The 12,978-nt window shown below is 44.9% G+C and overlaps 1 protein-coding gene across 1 annotated transcript in view; it reads left to right on the top strand.

Annotated features, from left to right (window-relative positions):
* Nucleotides 1-8,732, top strand: part of LOC109869443 (prickle-like protein 2) — a 62,032-nt gene extending 53,300 nt beyond the window's left edge. Inside the window, exons 3-9 of the mRNA XM_020459609.2 lie at nt 2,326-2,439; nt 2,552-2,689; nt 3,132-3,335; nt 3,732-3,918; nt 5,122-5,276; nt 5,368-6,142; nt 6,272-8,732. Coding sequence (XP_020315198.2) covers nt 2,326-2,439; nt 2,552-2,689; nt 3,132-3,335; nt 3,732-3,918; nt 5,122-5,276; nt 5,368-6,142; nt 6,272-7,281 — 2,583 coding nt within the window. The 3' untranslated portion in view covers nt 7,282-8,732. The remainder of the gene's footprint in view (nt 1-2,325; nt 2,440-2,551; nt 2,690-3,131; nt 3,336-3,731; nt 3,919-5,121; nt 5,277-5,367; nt 6,143-6,271) is intronic.
* Nucleotides 8,733-12,978: the final 4,246 nt, after the last annotated feature.

Raw genomic sequence — 12,978 nt, 5'->3', positions numbered from 1 at the left:
ACAAACTGAAACATAAACTTTCACCACAGAGAGAAAACAGCACAGACATAAAAATAATTAGTTCTTTCCGTTGACGGGAGCTGTCCAGATGAGGGAGAAGTTAGTCCTTTGTTTGTTCTCAAATCAAATCAAATCAAATTTATTTATATAGCCCGTCGTACATCAGCTGATATCTCAAAGTGCTGCAGGTGTAGAAGCACGGTGGCTAGGAAAAACTCCCATGAAAGGCCAAAACCTAGGAAGAAACCTAGAGAGGAACCAGGCTATGTGGGGTGGCCAGTCCTCTTCTGGCTGTGCCGGGTGGAGATGGGGGGGGGGGGCAAGATCTCATCAGTGACTCAACCCACTCAAGTGACGCACCCCTCCTAGGGACGGCATGAAAGAGCACCAGTAAGCCAGTGACTCAGCCCCTGTAATAGGGTTAGAAGCAGAGAATCACAGTGGAAAGAGGGGAACCGACCAGGCAGAGACAGCGAGGGCAGAACATGGCCAAGATGTTCAAATGTTCATAAATGACCAGCATGGTCGTATAATAATAAGGCAGAACAGTTGAAACTGGAGCAGCAGCACGGTCAGATGGACTGGGGACAGCAAGGAGTCATCATGTCAGGTAGTCCTGGGGCATGGTCCTAGGGCTCAGGTCCTCCGAGAGAGAGAAAGAAGGAGAGAATTAGAGAACGCACACTTAGATTCACACAGGACACCGAATAGGACAGGAGAAGTACTCCTGATATAACAAACTGACCCTAGCCCCCCGACACATAAACTACTGTGGCATAAATACTGGAGGCTGAGACAGGAGGGGTCAGGAGACACTGTGGCCCCATCTGAGGACACCCTCAGGCTGAAGTAATAATTCCTGCTTGTCTCCACTGTAAAGTGCTGCACAGTGGGACCTGTGATGCGATGCTGCCATGCTCCCTTCCTCCCACCACCTCTTCCTCCATCGCTCCCTCCCTCTCTCCCTTCCTTCCCTTCCCCTTCCGCCGACCCGCCATCCCTTCCTTCTTTCCTTTCCCCACCCTCCCTTCAGGAGCTCTGTTAATAGATGACAGGCAGGGCTGATGATAGTTATTTTCTCCAGTTAGCCATCTTGACAGGATTCTGAGGGAGGCTGTGGCCTTTCTCTGAACCTACAGGAGATGAAGGCAATCAAGCCTGCTGGATGATTGTGACCTACAACTAAGTTTAGCGTCTGCTGTTGACTAGATGGCTGTTTTCTAGTGGATTGGAAGGCCCTAATTTATTTTGTGCAATGTTAGGTGTGAGCCACACAATGATTTTAGTTTAAATCTGCTCTGTATGTGTCGAGGATTATGTTGCAAATCATTGAGGTGTGACAAAACTTTAATTGTACCATAAGATTGTTGTGTTCTTGAAGAATAATTACCTGAAGCATTTTCCCTCCTTTCTATCATGTGACTTCAGCTCAGCAAGTTTTCCTGAATGCCTATAATTACTTTGATTGTAGCCTACAGGCATTCAGAAATCATAGATACTTTTCTATTTTCCCATCACTATGGGGGCTGCGGTAGCATTGAGGGGGGGCCAGCAACTGGAAGGTTGGCGGTTCCTACTGTTCCTACCAAATCCTACTGTAGACCAGGGCAAAAATCTAGTGGGAGTGAGCTGGCAGCTGGAGGTTTGCTGGCATTGATGTCTCAGGTTGAAGTAATAATTCCTGCTTGTCTCCACGGTAAAGTGCTGCACAAGTGGGACCTGTGATGCAATGCTGCCACGCTCCCTCCCTTCCTTCCATGTTCCCTAGAGCAAGGAACGTATTTGTTGGATAAAAAGCAGAAGACAAATTTCCAACATATATGGACTAATAAAGCTAAGTAGAATAAGAGCCTACAATCGGGACTCTACAAAACACTGTCTGCAATGAAAGAGCACATTGCTCTCCAAGGCTGTGTCTACTGCAGAGCCACAAGAGCCTTTGTTCCAGACACTTCTAGTTCCAGCCGTTGTTCTCAAGGCCAAGGATGATGGAGGATAGAACAATAACCAACACAGCAGAATATAAAGCCCATCATCTATTCATTAAAAACTGCTGCTTTCAGGTTCATCTGGGAGGGTTTTTTTACTTTTGTTTTTAATTGACAGACATTTTACCATTCAATTTACAGATATAGTAACGTTTATAATGATAGGTAGGCACATGGCATACTTCAGGAAGGATCAGACTAGCCACTCTATCAATCCTGTCATTACAAAAAACATTTTTGTTGAGTGCTAGATGCTATCATTGTCACTATGCTGAACTAAGACCCTTAGCGTTTGGTGAGACTAAAGCCAGAGTGTTGTGGTTTGTGTCCCTGTCAGGTGCATCAGTACTACGGTTCTCTACCTGAGGACAGGGTGCCGTATGTGAACAGCCCAGGAGAGAAGCACCGCATCAAACAGCTAATTCACCAGCTGCCCCCGCACGACAACGAGGTGACACTAGTTTACCTGATTACCTGTGTCTAGTGACCTTCGACACATTTATGAAGGGATGTCTAATGTTTTGGATATGGGTGACGAAAGAGTGTTTTGGTTTGGTCGTCAGGTCCGATACTGCAACACACTGGACGACGAGGAGAAGAGGGAGCTCAAGCTCTTCAGTAACCAGAGAAAGAGGGACAACCTGGGAAGAGGCAATGTCCGCCCCTTCCCCTTGTCCATCAGTGGGGCCATCTGTGAACAGGTATTCACTGCTGACACAAAACAAACATGACAGAAAACCTACAGCACAAAAAGCAGAAACATTGAGGGCACCACTAGGGGATGGTGCAAATGGGATAAAATATGTGCTACAGCAAATCTAATTTATATTTGAAAATAAATTCAACTTTCTACTCAGATCTGTTCATGTCTAAATGAGATGCTTTCTTTGCCATTGTTTTTGGTTTGATGTCTAATCAGCAGGATTAGCCATAAAAGCCCTTCAGTGATAAGATCATGCACTTCACATTTAGAAACATTGCGTTATTCATATCGTAACTGGCATCTTTCTCCCTTCTCTCTTCCTCCTCCTTCTCTCCCCCTCCTTCTCTCTACCCCTCCTTCTTCCTTCCCCCTCTGTACATTTATTCTCTCTCTCTCTCTCTCTCTCTCTCTCTCTCTCTCTCTCTCTCTCTCTCTCTCAGTGTGGGGGCCAGATAAATGGACGGGACATTGTGGTGTTTGCATCGCGGGCAGGCCACGGCCTGGTGTGGCACCCTCACTGCTTCGTGTGCTGCATGTGTGAGGAGCTCCTGGTGGACCTCATCTACTTCCACCAAGAAGGGAAGATCTACTGCGGCCGGCACCATGCAGAGAGGCTCAAACCCCGCTGCTGTGCCTGTGATGAGGTAAGCATGCCTGGACTCAGAGGGCTGGGGTGGTGGGGGGTCGGCTGGAGCTCAGTGGGAGATGGGGTTTAAGGGGTATGGAGTGTTGAGGGGTGTCACCTTCCACGTCTCAGTTATCTGAGGAAGTCTTGCTGGGTTTGACTAAGTCTTATTTCAGCTAATTCTAAGATATGTGTGATATTCACTTGGTAAGAATCTGTCTCCGCTTGGTGTGTATCTCTCACCCTCTCTAGTGGTCTATGGTTTGACAGTCTGTTCTCTGTCTTTCCTGCATATTATCTTTAATTATTTTTGCTGATGATTTTGGATCTATTTGCTTTAGATTCCGGTTTGCTGATGATTGTGATGAATGGTCTCTCTCTCTCTCTCTCTCTCTCTCTCTTTGCTTTGCTTTAGATTATCTTTGCTGATGAGTGTACGGAGGCGGAGGGCAGGCATTGGCACATGAAACACTTCTGCTGCTATGAGTGTGAGGCTCCGCTGGGCGGCCAGCGCTACATCATGAAGGATGGACACCCACACTGTTGCAACTGCTTTGAGTCCCTCTACGCAGAGTACTGTGACGCCTGCGGTGAACACATAGGTACACGGTTCTAGACATTTCTTGAACATGATGTATACATACATTGAGTGTACAAAACATTAGGAACACCTGCTCTTTCCAAGACATAGACTGACCAGATGAATCCAGGTGACAGCTATGATCACTTATTGCTGTCAGCGTGGTTTCCATCCAATTGGCGACAGATTTTCATGCGAATATTGTAAAATCCTCATAGAAAATATGCACATTTTCCCACCAGTCTTGTTTCCAGTGTGGATAAAAATCAGTGTGTGTTGACATAGTGCACACAAAATGAACTTTTTGCAGAAAAGAAATCTAAAGTTCAATGTGTTTCCATCACATTTTCAACTCTACCAACTCTATTTTTATTTGTCAGATAGCAGTCAAGCATCAATCATCATGTCGCCAGAATAACACCATCGAAATGTATTGAAAGGAGCATTAAGATCACTGTGCACTTTCACCACTCTGTGAAGTTCATTATAACTTATTTCATCTGTAGCCTAATAAACTGCATGACTTTACGTGGTTAGTGTCTCTTTTTACATGTATCTTCCCCCCTGTTTCAAGTCTCTATGACTGTTTTGTTCCCACACGCCATCAGTCTCCCTTTGTCTCTCTCTGTGTCTCTACCTCCATTTCTCCATGTCTCAACTCATTTCATTATTGACATGTTTTACCTGTGACGACAACCTAATGGAGCCATTCAAAGAACCTGTGGTCGTTAAGTGCCAATAGTCATAAAATCTGAGATAAATGTATATTTATTGAGTTATTTATTTAGTTATTATACAGACCCCATAATCCCAGTTTTGGATAAAATCACAATATCAACCTTCTGGGAAATAAAACGCAGCGTTTCTGCTGTATTTCATTTCTTCTTCCAGTAAATATCATACAAATATTTTGTAGGCTCATGTTTTACAGATTAGCTGAGGCTCTGAGCAGGCTCTTCAGAGACTGTGTGCTTGGCTCAGCTCATTACTGAGGAAAGTTACAGTCTCTCACTATAGATGATGGGTTTCAGCCAGTCAGTTAGACTGACGGTAATGCTGCTGATATACCATATGCCTATGCCAGTGTTCTTTCATCCAAAGACAAGATCAAGCCTCCAATTGTCTGTGATCATTAAGAATCAGTTTGTGATATCCCGAAACTGACACCTTATTAGTAGTAAGCATCATTTCTAATTCTAATGCCAGGATGTGATCCTTTCCCCAGGCATTGACCAGGGCCAAATGACATATGACGGGCAGCACTGGCATGCCACAGAGGAGTGTTTCTGCTGTGCCCGCTGTAAGCGCTCCCTCCTGGGGCGCCCCTTTCTGCCCAAACAGGGACAGATCTACTGCTCACGCTCCTGCAGCGCCGGACAGGTGAACAACCAGCATTTAACTGAATGTTCTGGTGACACCTGTATGTGTGTTTTCTATGTATTTCAATTATGTAATCAATTCCATCAATCAGGACCCAGATGAATCTGACTCCTCGGACTCGGCCTTCCAGAGTGCCCGCTCCCGTGAGTCCCGCCACAGCACCAAGATCATAAAACAGGATCACCGAAATACCGAGAAGGAGCGTCGCCAGACAGCGCCCATGCCTGACCGTCTGTCTGTCGAGGTGGACCCCCTGTCTATCCATATGGACCGTCTGAGCCTTGGCTCCATCCAGACACCCAGCCGAACCCCCAGTCGCACCCCAAGCCGCACCCCTAGTCTCAACCAGGTGTGGATGAGCCGGGACGAACCTTACCCCCCAGCATACGAGACAGCCTATGAGGGCTCCCCGCGGGAACCCTCTCCAACCCCCACGCCTCTGCTCCTGGGCCCGTGTAACCCCAGGCAGGGCTACAGCCCCAGCCCCAAACTCCACCCCCCAACCCAGAGCTCTGGCAACCCAGGGAAGAGGCCTGAGTCCTGGGTTAAAGAGCAGGGCAACACCAAGAGGACGCCCATGGCGGCATTGAGGGGCCAATCCTTCCAGGACAACTGGATCCACCACAGCCAGGACGAGTTCCGGCCACCCAAGCTGAGGACCCAGATGAGTTTTAACGAGGTGTCCAGCCAAGGCCAGGGCTTCTCAGACAAGAGGAGCATCAGCATGCATGGCTTCCAGAGGGACAGCAGGCCCCCCCTGACCAGGAACACCATGAGCAACGGCATTAGCTTCACAGAGCCCCTCACCCCTCTGGAACAAACCCCCCGAGGATCCATGGAGTCTCTGGCCCTGTCCAACGCTACAGGTGCTGTGCCCTCTCACCTGAGTTTAGAAGATAGACAGTAGATATGATCGAATATGATAATATGGCTAATGATTTATGCTCCCAATCAGGTAATAAAGTATCAATAACCTGTCTGTGTATCTTTCCCAGGTAACTCTCTGGATGGAGTCAATAAGCGTCAGGAGCACCTGTCCAGGTTCTCCATGCCAGACCTTAGTAAGGATTCTGGGATGAATGTGTCTGAGAAGAGCAACATGGGGACACTGGGTTCCCCTGTCCAGTTCCGCAGCTCTGAGTCCCTGACCTCCTCTCGGCCGTACAGGAACCTGAATGCGCCCGTGCAGGTGGGGTACCCCCTGGGGTACTGGGACGCCCCCCAGCCTCTGGCCTTTGAGGGTAAAGGTCGTGTGGCCCTGATGGGGAGTAGTGGCAACCTCCGCATGCCCCCCATGATTGAGAGGACACCTCGTCGTCGGCCCAATGAGCCAGAGCCCATACGGCAACAACAACTACCAACGCAACCACGGCGACGGAAACACCGCGGCAACGGTAATGATGGAAACGGCAACCACCGCAACAGCGGTCGCCACCACCGGCGCTCTCGACGCTCACGCTCTGACAACGCCCTCCACCTGGCGGCCGACCGGGCAAATCACATGATGGAACCACCACACCGTCGCATTCAGGAGGACTATGACCGTTTCCCCGCAGGCCGCACCGCCCGGGACCTGTTTGGGGTTGGGGGCATGGGTGGTTACAGACAACAGCCTTATAGACCCTGCCCTCGCACCACCTCAGATCTCACCCTGCACAATGCAGCGGGGGGTGGGGGGATTCAGCCGCTGGGCCTGGGGGGGCCATACTGTGGTGGAGATGGGTACGGAGAGGGGGCAGACCCCTGGTGCTCCAGCTGCTCCTCGTCCTCTGAGTCTGAAGAAGATGAGGGGTACTTCCTGGGTGAGCCCATCCCCAGACCTATCCAGCTACGCTACCTCAACAATGAGGAGCTGCGCCACAGATACAGCCCTACAGGAGTGGGAGGGATGGGGGGCCACCATGGACCCATACATGGACCCCTACATGGAGGAAACCACGGGCAGCTGCACGGACAGCTACAAATGCGCCAGAGGAGGAAGAGCAAGAACTGCACCATCTCATAGAGAGTGGAAGGGAAAAAGAGAGAGAAAGGGAGTGGGAGGGAGACAGAGAAAAATTAAGTGAGAGAGTGAGTATGTGAAAGAGTGTATGTGTATGTGTCAGAGAGAGAGAGAGAGACATATATATTTGATGTGTGTAAGTTATACAACTGGCTCTGTGCGCGGGGGGGGGGGGGGGTGTTGTTTGTGTACACCTACACAGTATGATCTAATCAGAACAGGAAGCCTGCAATGGACCGGCTTCTTACACAACTGCAATGTTTACAATGGTGACTAACGATTGGCACGAGCATCACATTTGTATTGTTAACTGTTTATTATATACAACAAGAAAGGTTACAGCAAATTATAAACTGTGTGTGTGCGTGCGCGTGCGCATGTGAGAGAGATACATCTACAGATACATCCAAGAAATACTGGACTTATTCATAAAATGTACTGCCATAGTAAAACTACTAGCTGTTTTTTCAAACCAGTTAAAACATTTATAGAAATTGGATTCATGCATGCATAATATTCAGTATGTCAACAAGGCATAACATAATACTGCAAATAGTTGCAATTCATGATGGAATTTAGCAACTATTTAGCATTGTTTTCCATCTTGAAACAGACAGGGGATAAATTCACCATGTCTGTAAAGTTGAATGAATGCTCCTAAATGACTCAGTTAAAAGAAGTAATGGTACACAGCAACAAGAGCTCTACGGGCCGAAGTGCTCACGTATTTTATGTACCTTACTGGACCTTGGAAAACCACCTGAGTGGACCTCTCATACCAGTGATCCACCAATGACTTAATCAGTCCATCAAATACTAAGGAGAACCAAAAACTGCCTGGCACCCGGCAGCCCTCCAAACCAAGTCAACTGGCTGCGTGATTGTGGGAAATGTGTGCTAGATTCTGTACAGTGTTGTCTTTTACCTCAGTGGAAACCAAGAGCTGCTGAATGTACAGTATCGTTGGCTAGCCGGCCATGTCATCACCCTGTATAAGTAGCCTGTTGAACCTAACCCTGTGCTGTGTGTTTTACATAGCCTCCTGACCTCCCTCCATCCATGCTTACCAAGGACAGCTCTAGCCTCTGCTCCTTGACCATTCAGGCACAGCAGCGTCTCATATGGTCCCGTTTTCTCCTGCAACATGCTTTGTTTTTCAGAGTTAGAATACCACTACTAGATTAATAATAATGAAATATAATAATAATAATAATAACAATAATAACAATAATAATACCTGTTAAATGTATATAACAGTAAAATAAATGTTATTTAAGTTATGGATGTAGTAATGTAAATGTTCTGTACATAATGGCCCTACATATTTATATATATTTTGTAACTACAGAACCATTATTTGTATAACATGATGTAGGGATAGAAAAGTCTTGCATGTTTATTTGTTGATGTTGTGTCATATTGGAATTAAAGTGGATTTTAATGAACAGTGAAAATGTCACGTCTTCTTTTGGTAACACTGTAAGAAAAACCCTGTATAATAGGACATTATAATTGCTTATACATTTTTATAATAATCTAAATGCTGTGAAGCAGCTTACTCCAGATGTATGTGGTTGGTTCTAGCTGTGGTCCTCTGTAGCTCAGTTGGTAGAGCATGGCACATGGTGCATGACTGTCGCTTTGGATAGAAGCGTCTGCTAAAGGGCATATATTATTACGTATATTATGGAATCCCATGTTGGTTTGGTTGACTGACAGTCCCTGTCCCTCCTGACGTCGCTCCAACCTTTGGTGTAGAAATTCCATCTGCTCATTACCAGTCTGCAGCTAATAAGCCCATAATAAGTCTATACCTGGTTTCTAACTTGCATCCTTTGTCCTGATCTTGTCCACGTTCTGATTGTGCCCACATTTTCAAACAGGTATAGACGATTAAAATCTGCAATGTGATCATTATCATCCTGCCTTTTAAAAGCATTGACAGGTAGCACCATTGATTTATGGCATCAATATGTGTCTTGAAATAAAATATTATTTTGAAAGAATAGCTGTCAAATAATTTGGTCACAATGCGGATATGAGAAACATTTTAATACCATGGATAGACATATTTCTGAAAATATGGGCACAATCAGAATGTGGGGAAGATCAGGACAAAGGACGCATGTTATCGACAAGTATAAAATAGGCTTTGACTGACTAACTGGTTGGCTACTTAGTGATCAAACATCCATCAACATCAGGGTTCCCAAACTGGTGGCCGCTGGCTGAATTTAATGTATTTGGTCCACCAAGTGATAACATGTTTTTAGAGATTTTAGCAAATAAAAGTCTTATTGTATCTCTAAGAGCTTTGCACACCTGGATTGTACAATATGTGCCCATTATTATAAAAAATAAATAATTCAAGCCCTGTCAAGTTGATTGTTGATCATTGCTAGACAGCCATTTTCAAGTCTTGCTATAGATTTTCAAACCTATTTCTGTCAAAAGTGTAAGTAGGCCACTCAGGAACATTCAATGTTGTCTGGGGAAGCAACTCCAGTGTAGATTTGGCCTTGTGTTTTAGGTTATTGTTGAAAAGTGAATTCGTCTCCCCATGTCTGTTGGAAAGCACACTGAACCAGGTTAAGCTCTAGGATTTTGCCTGTGCTTATAGCTGTATTCTGTTTATTTTTATCCTAAGAAACTCCCTATTCTTTGCCAATAATAAGCATACCCATAACATGATGCAGCCACCAACATGCTTTAAATATGAAGAGTGGTACTCAGTGATGTGTTGTGTTGGATTTGCACTAAACACAACACTTCGTATTGAGGACAAAAATAACATTTATTTGCCTCAGTTTTTTGCCTTTTTTCAAACAAGATGCATGTTTTGGAATATTTGTATTCTGTACAGGCTTCCTTCTTTTCAGTCTGTCATTTAGATTAGAGATGTAACGACAATGTTGTTGATCCATCCTCAGTTTTATCATATCACAACCAAGCTGTAACTGTTTTAAAATCACAATTGGCTTCATGGTGAAATCCCCGAGTGGTTTCCTTCCTCTCCGGCAACTGTTAGGAAGGACGCCAGTATCTTTGTAGTGACTGCGTGTACTGATACACCATCTAAAGTCTAATAAATTCACCATGCTCAAAGGGATATTCAGGGACTGCTTTTATTATTATTGTTTTTTTCCTTATCTACCAATCGGTGCCCTTCTTTGCAACCTCCGTGGTCTTTGCGGTTCAATCTGTGTTTGAAATTCATTACTTAGTTGAGAGACCTTACAGATACAGTGGCTTGCGAAAGTATTCACCCCCTTGGCATTTTTCCTATTTTGTTACCTTACAGCCTGAAATTAAAATAGATTTTTTTTTGGGGGGGGGGGGGGTTGTATCATTTGATTTACACAACATGCCTACAACTTTGAAGATGCAAAATATTTTTTATAGTGAAACAAACAAACAATAAATATTTTTCTAAATGAAAACTTGAGCGTGCATAACTGTTCACCCCACATTTTGCAGCAATTACAGCTGCAAGTCTCTTGGGGAATGTCTCTATAAGCTTGGCAAATCTAGCCACTGGGATTTTTGCTCATTCCTCAAGGCAAAACTGCTCCAGCTCCTTCAAGTTGGATGGGTTCTGCTGGTGTACAGCAACCTTTAAGTCATACCATAGATTATGAATTGGATTGAGGTCTGGGCTTTGACTAGGCCATTCCAAGACATTTAAATGTTTCGCCTTAAACCACTCGAGTGTTTCTTTAGCAGTATGCTTAGGGTCATTGTCCTGCTGGAAGGTGAATCTCCGTCCCATTCTCAAATCTCTGGAAGAATTTAAACAAATTGATCCCTGATCTACATTTTCAACTCTATCAGCCTGAGCTGACTTCTGCACACATTGACCATCTTTACTGGGTAGTAAAGGGAATATTTGTACACCAGGGTGATTTGATGTTTAAACAGTGCCTTCAGAAAGTATTCAGACCCCTTGACTTTTTCCACATTTTGTTGCATTACAGCCTTATTCTAAAACTGATTAAATATTGTTTATTGAGCAGCAATCTACACACAATAGCCCATAACGAAGAAAATCATTTTTCTAGTTTTTATTTTAGCAAATGTATTTAAAACCAAAAAACAGAAATTCTTTATTTACACAAGTATTCAGACCCTTTGCTGTGAGACTCGAAATTGAGGTCAGGTGCATCCTGTGTCCATGAATCATCCTTGAGATGTTTCTACATCTTGATCCACCTGTGGTAAAATGCAATTGATTGGACATGATTTGGAAAGGCATACATCTGTATATATAAGGTCCCGACAGTTGGCACACCATGTCAGAACAAAAACCAAGCCATGAGGTTGAAGGAATTGTCCGTAGAGCTCCGAGACAGGATTGTGTCGTGGGACAGATATGGGGAAGGGTGCCAAAACATTTTTGAAGCATTGAAGGTTCCCAAGAACACAGTGGCCTCCATCATTCTTAAGTGGAAGAAGTTTGAACCACGAAGAATCTTCCTAGAGCTGACCGCCCAGCCAAACTGAACAATTAGTGGAGAAGGGCCTTGGTCAGGGAGGTGACCAAGAACCCAGTGGTCACTTTGACAGAGCTCAGAATTTATTTGTGGAGATGGGAGAACCTTCCAGAAGGACAACCATATCTGCAGCACTCCACCAATCAGGCATTTATGGTAGGGTGGCCAGACGGAAGCCACTCCTCAGTAAAAGGCACATGACAGCCCACCTTCCCAAAAGGCACCTAAAGACTCTCTGACCATCACAAACAAGATTCTCTGGTCTGATGAAACCCAGATTGAACTCTTTGGCTTGACCAAGCGTCACGTTTGGAGGAAACCTGATACCATCCTTACGGTCAAGCATGTTGGTGGTAGTATCATGCTATTGGGATGTTTTTCACCGGCAGGGACTGGGAGACTAGTCAGGATTGAGGGAAAGATTAACAGAGCAAAGTACAGAGAGATCCTTGATGAAAACCTGATCCAGAGCGCTCAGGACCTCAGACTGAGGCAAAGGTTAATATACCAACAAGACAACGACAGTAGTGGCTTCGGCACAAGTCTCTGAATGTCCTTGAGTGGCCCAGCCAGAGCCCGGACTTAAACCCGATCAAACATCTCTGGAGAGACCTGAAAATAGCTGTGCAGCAACGCTACCAATCCAACCTGACAGAGCTTGAGAGTATCTGCAGAGAAGAATGGGAGAAACTCCCCCAATACAGGTGTACCTAGCTTGTAGAGTCATACCCAAGAAAACTCAAGGCTGTAATCGCTGCCAAAGTTGCTTCAACAAAGTACTGCGTAAAGGGTCTGAATACTTATGTAAATGTCATATTTCAGTTTTTATTTTTAAATAAATTAGCAAATATTTCTAAAAAAATACTTTTGTTTTGTCATTATGGGGTATTGTGTGTAGATTGAGGAGGAAAATAATGTCACAGGAAGGCCAAAAAGATCAAGGACATCAATCACCCCAGCCACGGCCTGTTCACCCCGATATGTATCGCGTTGTAAATATAAAAACCCTTGAATGGGTCGGTGTGTCCTAACTTTTGACCGGTACTGCATATATGCACACATATTTTTATACTCCGGACTCCGACATTGTTCGTCCTAATATTTCTATATATCTTAATTCCATTTTTTTCTTTCAGATTTATGTATTTTTCTGAATTCTTAGATATCACTGCACTGCTGGAGCTAGGAACACACACAAAATAACATCTGC

Source organism: Oncorhynchus kisutch, linkage group LG24 (assembly GCF_002021735.2).
Source record: "Oncorhynchus kisutch isolate 150728-3 linkage group LG24, Okis_V2, whole genome shotgun sequence".
In the NCBI taxonomy this organism is placed as follows: Eukaryota; Metazoa; Chordata; class Actinopteri; order Salmoniformes; family Salmonidae; genus Oncorhynchus; species Oncorhynchus kisutch.
The sequence above is the reverse complement of the archived record's forward strand: the minus strand, read 5'-3'. Positions and strand labels throughout refer to the sequence as shown.